Genomic DNA, 7454 nt, shown 5'->3' with positions numbered 1-7454 from the left:
AAAGAAAGAAAGAAAAAAGAAAAAAGAAAAGAAAAAAATTATGTTCAAGAAGATTACAGGGGGAGAGGGAGAGACTTTAACTAATATTTCCATTATTCTTTGCCACTCCCAGAACTAGCCATTCTTTTAGAGTATTACAGACAAATTCCCATGCCATCTGCTGTCTTGCATGCTTCTGGAAGTTTAGGGTGCTGTTAGTGCCTGCTTGGGGAATCCATCTGGTATGAACTTAGAGCTGGGGCAGGCAAGGACCTGGGTAGGAAGGATATCTGGATTTATGTCACTGAAAGACACAGGTTGCCTCTAGCCCATTTTTCAGGTTGTAAAATGAGGAGGAAACTTGTCCTAGAGTAAAACTGATAACGTATCCTGCTTTCCCCTTCACACCCAGTGACTAAGCCACTGAAGAGAAGAGGTTTCAAGCACGCCCTCTGGAGTAAACAGAATGATAGACCCACAAGTGATGAAAAGACAGGGGTTGAGGTCCAGACATATAATGAACCTTGACAGGTGCCTGCCACAGATGTAGTTGCTCAGTGAATTACAGTTTTTGTTCTACCTTTTCTGTCTTGCATGTTATCTCTTTTTGTGAACTCTGCCTAGGTGAAGGTAATATAGGATGGTTGTCAGAAACTGCAGCAAGGGCTTGTGGGTATGAGCAGGACAGACAAGGGCATCCTGTGGAGGAACCATTCCAACTACTCATAGCATACCCAATGGGCACCCTGAGCATCATGTGAAGCACAGAGTTTAGACTTGGATGTTTTCCTGAAAATCACCCCGTGTAGCCTTTTCTTCACAGGTGGGCAGTCTGATGCACAGAGCAGTCACACAGCAAGTTAGAAAAAGGATGTCTTCCCTCATGGGCCTTCCAGCCTCAGCTTTTAGGGGCCATCTGTGAAACCACATCTTGTTTGATTCTGTTTTCTGAAGAGCATGTCGTCTCTTCAGAAGCCAGAAGCTAGAGTTCTAATCCTAGCACGGCCGCTAACTGGCAATGTGACTGTGGCACATTAGTTTTGTTTGTCTGTTTGTCCTTCCTTAATGGGGAGGTAATTGTATCCACCTTCTAAGTTTCCAAAAAGTTTGTAAGTTAACATATAAAGCATACAGATAAACTCCAAATCAACATTATTTTCCCTTGACCGAATCATTACCTGTACATATTATTACTATTTTGTAAATAGCTACTCTCAATTTGCAGTTAAAAAAAAAACAGAATAAACAAACAAAAAAACCTAGTGTTGCTGTGGGAGTGGGGACGACAATGACTTTGATTAGATAAAAGCTGTTAGTCTCAACCAACTTGAGCCCTAGGGACATCCAGGACCCTTTTAAGAGTCTACCAGAATTCCTTGTTGGCTGAAGCACCAGTACCTAGACCACAGATTTTGGCCAGTCTCAAAAGAGAGGCTTCCTCTTTGCATTATAACAAGTCAGACCATGACACCTGAACAAACCTCACATATCTCTAACTCTCGACAGCAGAGCTCAAGAGAAATGCTTTCCTACGAGACAGCAACACTGGCAGCAGTCCACACAGTCCTGGAAGGGGTGGAGGTTGGGGGACAGGGAGCTATGTGCACAGCTTTGTCTTTCTTCTCTAACAACAATCCAGAAAGAGAACAGGCAACAGTGCCTGTCACACTATGTGCCAGTGCTATTAGGGAGGTAAGAGCTGAGGTGGGAAAGCGAGGCAACCAGCCTCTTAACAAAGCCACTTAACCATGAACTTGGTCTGGCCTGGCTGGTGCCTCTCATTCTCATGGGGCAAACAGGAACAGTTCTGCTCTAGAAGAGAACCTGTTCTTGAACCCTGTAATTGAGCAAGTCTCTGAATTTCTATCGGCATCAGCATCTGTTGCTTTATTTGTAAAACGGAGCTGAATGACCTGAGTCTTTTCTGGCTCTAATGCTGTTTCCCCAAGTCACTGTAAGCATCATAAATTTCCTCTTAGAAAACAATACTCTCTTGGGCAGTTCTTTAAGTCCCTTATGCGATTGTTTACTATTGTTACAAAGTTATTTCGTTCTGCAGATCAAAAGGACAAATATTAGGTCAAGGGAAGGCCCTGTTCCCGTGAAACCCTTGGAGCTGAGTCATTCTCCTCTAAGCAACTTTTTCCTGATCCTGTTAGACCACCATCACACAGGTGGCATCTCAAACTTGATGGCCTTGGATGAGCGGTAACTACATCCCAATCTAACAAACTTACTTCTGAAACCACGGCAGCAAGCATACGTTTATGATTAAGAACACCATCAACTAGGATTGCAAGCAGAATGTAAAGGCGGCCAGAGGCTAAAGGAACTTGCAAGCCAGTTCCATACTAATTCCACCGCAGTGGAGTCTTCTTTCTCCTACCCATGCCTTGTCCTTCAGGGCCTTTTACACCCACGACTTTAGTCCCGGGGCAAGTCTCAACAAGCACCCGGCTGCTGCCCCCACGTCCGCGTCGGGAAGAGGTAGCTTATTCCTCGTGCTTTACCATCGATCTAACTGGGCTACCGGGGGCGGGAGGGCGATCGCGAAGACTAAGTGGAAAGTCAGAGTCCCCAGGCTGAACGCGAGCTCATCACTAAACGCTCCCCCAGCTCCGCAGCCTTCTCATCCCTCAGCGCTCCCGGGGCTCCTGAGCGCACCCCACCCCTCCCTGGAAGCCAACCTGAAAAGGAAAGGCGGGGAGTCTGAAGCTGTCCGCAACTACAGACAGTCCCCGGATCCTGGCCGGGACAGATAGACAGAGACATAAATAGAAACGGACAGGAGTAACTCACTGCTGCTCCAGATCATCAGCCATAGTAAACAAGCCCTGCCGGGTCGAGCTGAGCCAGCCCATCCCTCCGCTTGACGCCAGAACCAGCTGACCCAGGGAAGTATCAGATAACAAAGGGGGCGGGGCCGGAGGCGGGGCCTGGGCTGCTTGCGGAGTTCAAGCGGGCACCGGTGGCAGGCCGACAGGCTCCGTTCCTGGGCTGGCACCAGTTGGGTGCTTCCTTCTGTTCGATCCCTCTGGCCTGTGTCCAGGCTAAACACTATGGTCCCACAAAAGTAGGTTCCTAATTTGGATCACATACCTCTGGGGGACTGCGAGGGAGACGGTGAGGGAGACAGGTAGTTTAAAACTCCAAGTCCCTCTCTGGAATGCCACCCTCCCCGCCTCCACCTCTCCTTCAATTAAAGAGTGAAGGAACTGCTTTGCCTCTTGCTCAGGTTCCCAAGCTTCCCTCTATATCTCAGGTCACAGTTGCTTCATCTGCCTTTGGTAGACCCATGGAAATGGTTTAGATGCCTGTGGAGCCATCATAGGTTGCTTCTTATAAAAGGGCCTTGGATATTGTAACCCAAGATTTCCAGGTTCCAGAAGTACGAAAAGTAAGCTGCCTAGTTAAATTTGAATTTTAGACAGCAAAGTTTAAGACTAAGTATGCTCCACGTAGTATTTTGGGCATCCTGTATTCACAGCTCTAAGATGAGGGGTGACTTCTGTGAGCATAAGCATTTCTCTGTTCTGGGGATGTCTTGCCTTAACCTACTTTCCAGGGAAAAAGTAGTTGTACTGTGCTTCCATTTGGAGGACCTCCCAAAGGAGGGCCAGTTAAAGGACTAATACTGGGGCTGGTGAGATGGCTCAGTGGGGAAGAGCACTGACTGTTCTTCGGAAGGTCATGAGTTCAAATCCCAGCAACCACATGGTGGCTCACAACCGCCTATAATGAGATCTGACGCCCTCTTCTGGTGCGTCTGAAGACAGCTACAGTGTACTTACATATAATAAATAAATAAATCTTTAAAAAAAAAAAGGACTAATACTAAGGCTGAGCGTGTGAGGGTATAGGATAAAGGAGGTGGGATGTGAAGTGACTTAACCCAGAAGCCACTTTGAGTACATCAGGCTGGCTCAGCAGATGCAGAGAACACCTTGAAGCTGGCCTCAGAATTCACTTGACTTGGCAAAGGTGGTGTGGCATCCCTGGAGCGGCTCCCTTTCCGATTATCCACTCTAGTACTTTAACTATATTAAAGGGAAAGAATCTACAAAAGTAACTTTTCTTTTTCCTGTCTTTCTATCTCTTTTTGAGGGTGGGGAAACACACACACACACACACACACACACTGGCCTCACTTTGGATGTGTATCTGAGGATGACCTTGTGTTTTTATCTCTTGAGTGCTGGGATTATAGGGTGTGTGGCCAGACATGTTGATTCAGGATTGGAGAATTGAACCTAGGGATTCCTTCTTGCTAGCTAGGCACTTCAGCATCTGAGCTATGTTCCTAGTCCTACAGTATTTTTCTTTGGTCTTCTTGAAAGACCTAGGAGCACCTGGGGTTTCTTCTTTCCAGAAACACAATGTTAAACTGATCACTATAAGGGTTTAAAGTTTAAGAGAACTGGAATTTTCAGAAATTTCCATCCATGATTTTAGCCAAGCTCAGTGGTCACTATACAGAGTCACTGGGAAGGCTTGTTAGCAATGCAGACTCCTGATTCCCATCCTTAGAATCTATTTCAGTTAGTTTGGTTTGAGGCTAGAAAGCTGCTTTTTTTTTTTTTTTTTTTTTTTTTTTAAAGAAGCATTGAAGGTGCTAGTGTTCTAGAGGACCCACTAGTTAATTAAACAAATAGAACCCATGGTCAGAAGTCTGGGTTAAGTTCAAGTTCTTGGCTTTGTCATTTACTTCCTGATCTTGGGCAAGTCATTTTGTCTGGTTGCTTCTTCTGGAATGTGGCTTGTGAGAATTAACTAAGGTAATTCAAAGAAGTATTCAGCACATGTACTTTAACAATGATGTATCTTATGTCCAAAGCCAAACATTATGTTGGCACTAAGAATCCAATGATAGAAAGGAAAGAATCTTCTCTGGTGGTCCCCACAGACTCCCCAGGCTGATTTTGGAGAGCTGCCAATTATGTAATCAGAACTTTGCTCAAACCTCCCTCCTTCTAAAACAGACCCCCATCATCAGGGCACCACATGACTTTTTTTTTTTTTTTCTCCAGAACACCATTTTGAAAGGCTCTTGCATAATCCAAACTCATTTTTCCCCTCCACCAGAGACTAAGTTTCAGGGGATGTCTGCTTAGCACTCTGCTTGGCTCCCAGCCCACAGCAGGGTATGTGTTTGGCGCTTGTTAAATGCATGGGCAAGTAGGTTAGTAAGCAGAAGCATGAGTGGCTGACAGAATGAAGTACTAAGTGCTGAGAATGAACTACTAAGTTCTGGGGGTACTAAGTACTAAGTGGCTGACAGAATGAAGTACTAAGCGCTAGTGTTCTGGGGGTTTCACTCTAAATGACACTACAGAAATTCCCCGCTGTTTTCACGGAACAAGAGCTCCCATAATCCTGATAACCTATAAAATGTGGGTCCTTTTGGGAAAGGCTGATCAGGTACAACTGGTATTAGGACTTTAGATTCTAGAACATATATCAGGAACACAGCACAGAGAGCATTTGTATTGTTTCCACATGTGCCAAATAAGCTTTAGCATAGTTGTTTAGAAGGAAGAAATTCAAATATATGGAAAATGTTCTTTATAACTAAAGTTATCCTTTAATGTATTCCCAGAATTGATCTAACTCGGGATTGGGTAGACCTGCTAGAATTATATACAATAAAATGAACTCTCGGTACCTACTTTAGACAGGCCTCAGGAGAAAAAAAATGTACTCTCACCTTCTTATCTTGAAGTCAAGCACATGATGTACACATATGGAAGAATATATCCTATCTTAAAAACATTTTTCAAAACACGCATGACTTAATACATGAAGTATTGTAGTCTTTAAAAGATTTACATTATTTTCTGTGTACATGTGTTTTCTGTGTACATGTGTTTTGCTCACATGTGCACCACATGCATATCTGTTGCTCAGGGAGGTCAGAAGAAGGTATAGGATCTCCTGGAACAGGAGGTATAGACGGTTGTTAGCCTCCATGGTGGTGGCAGTGGGAACCAAACCCAGATCCTCCACAAGGGCAACAAGTGCTCTTCGCCACTGAGCAATTTCTGTGGCCTACGGATGTAGTTTCTAGGAATAGAATCTAAGTTGTCAACCCCTTTCCTGTGCCTGCAAGTTATTTTTAAACACTGCAAAGGTAGGTGGAGCTGATAGACTAATATCCCAGACCTGGAAGGAACACATTATTCCTTCTAATGGGTATTGCTGACTTTTTTAATGAACAAGGTAAGTCTTTGAATGTAGGTACAAAATAAAGTGGCTTCAAGTCCTCTGTCCAGTGATAGCTTTCTGTAGCTCTTTTCTTTTTTTTTTTTTTAAGATTCAATTTTGTGTGGGAGGAGGTTGGGTGGGTGAAGTAGGCACATGGGAGAGTGGAAGGCCTTACAGGCCAAAATAGCATGTCAGAATTCAGTAGATCTGGAGTTACAGGTGTTTGTGAGTTATTTGACTTGGGTATTGGGAACTGAACTCGGGTCCTCTCCAAGAACACCTGAACAACTCTTATTGCTGAGCCACCTATCCAGTCTCTGGCTTAGCTTTAAATTAACAATAATCAAATAAACTTTCCTTGGCTACTTTTAGTTATATTTCTACTGCTCGGCTAGCCACACATCTAGTTGTTCCCATATTGATTGACACAGGTATCTTCATTAAAGAAAAGTCTACTGAATAGGGTGGGTGCTGTTCAATCATGATACGTTCAGATCTGTGTTGTAGAGAGCTCAACAATTCTTAGTAACCATGGGCTAAGGCTAAATGCATATGACAAATTCTTTTTTTGTTGTCACAGAAGATAAGAATGAAGCTTTTATGGCTCCCCCAAAGAGCTGGAAGAGAAGGAAACCAGACAAAGGATTCTGAGTCACTATACTTCAGGAATGACTGGATAAAGGGATTCAGGGTCACTGGAGACATTTGCTGCTCAACTAGAAATTGGATCAGAAAACACTGTACTTGAGAAAACTTCCCTTTCTGTGGATTGATATTTGATTCCATTATCTTTTTAAAAAAGTAATACAGGGGCTGGTGAGATGGCTCAGTGGGTAAGAGCACCGACTGCTCTTCCGAAGGTCCTGAGTTCAAATCCCAGCAACCACATGGTGGCTCACAACCACCCATAATGAGGTCTGACGCCCTCTTCTGATGTGTTTGAAGACAGCTACAGTGTACTTATGTATAATAATAAATAAATCTTTAAAAAAAAAAAGTAATACAATGCTTGAAGCATAGGTGAAAGAGACAATATTTGCCCATCATGATTCCTAGCACAACAAGGCAGCATGCTTTATTTGCTGAATTATGGAACAAGAAAAGAAGGGTCTTGGTCTAATTGGGATCAAAGTTTAAAAAGTGGATGTTTACATGCTAAAGTAGAGAGCAGCAAATGAGTCAAGGCCAAAGAGAAAATACAAAAGAAAAAGTGGAGTGGGGAGAAGAGAGAGAGAGAGAGAGAGAGAGAGAGAGAGAGAGAGAGAGAGAGAGAG

The 7454-nt window shown here is 43.9% G+C and overlaps 1 protein-coding gene across 2 annotated transcripts in view; it reads right to left on the bottom strand.

Annotated features, from left to right (window-relative positions):
• The window catches only part of Abhd4 (abhydrolase domain containing 4), a 19245-nt gene that overhangs the window by 9293 nt on the left and 2498 nt on the right, over window positions 1–7454 (bottom strand). The window contains exon 1 of one of the 2 annotated variants that reach the window (XM_031361147.1): window positions 2779–2868. The exons of the other annotated variant lie outside the window; for it this stretch is intronic. Coding sequence (XP_031217007.1) covers window positions 2779–2840 — 62 coding nt within the window. The 5' untranslated portion in view covers window positions 2841–2868. Of the gene's footprint in view, window positions 1–2778; window positions 2869–7454 lie in introns of those variants that run through there. 2 annotated transcript variants of the gene reach the window in all.

The sequence above is a fragment of the Mastomys coucha genome, unplaced genomic scaffold (assembly GCF_008632895.1).
Source record: "Mastomys coucha isolate ucsf_1 unplaced genomic scaffold, UCSF_Mcou_1 pScaffold9, whole genome shotgun sequence".
In the NCBI taxonomy this organism is placed as follows: Eukaryota; Metazoa; Chordata; class Mammalia; order Rodentia; family Muridae; genus Mastomys; species Mastomys coucha.
Note: the sequence above shows the minus strand (reverse complement) of the source record. Positions and strands in the feature narration are given on the sequence as shown.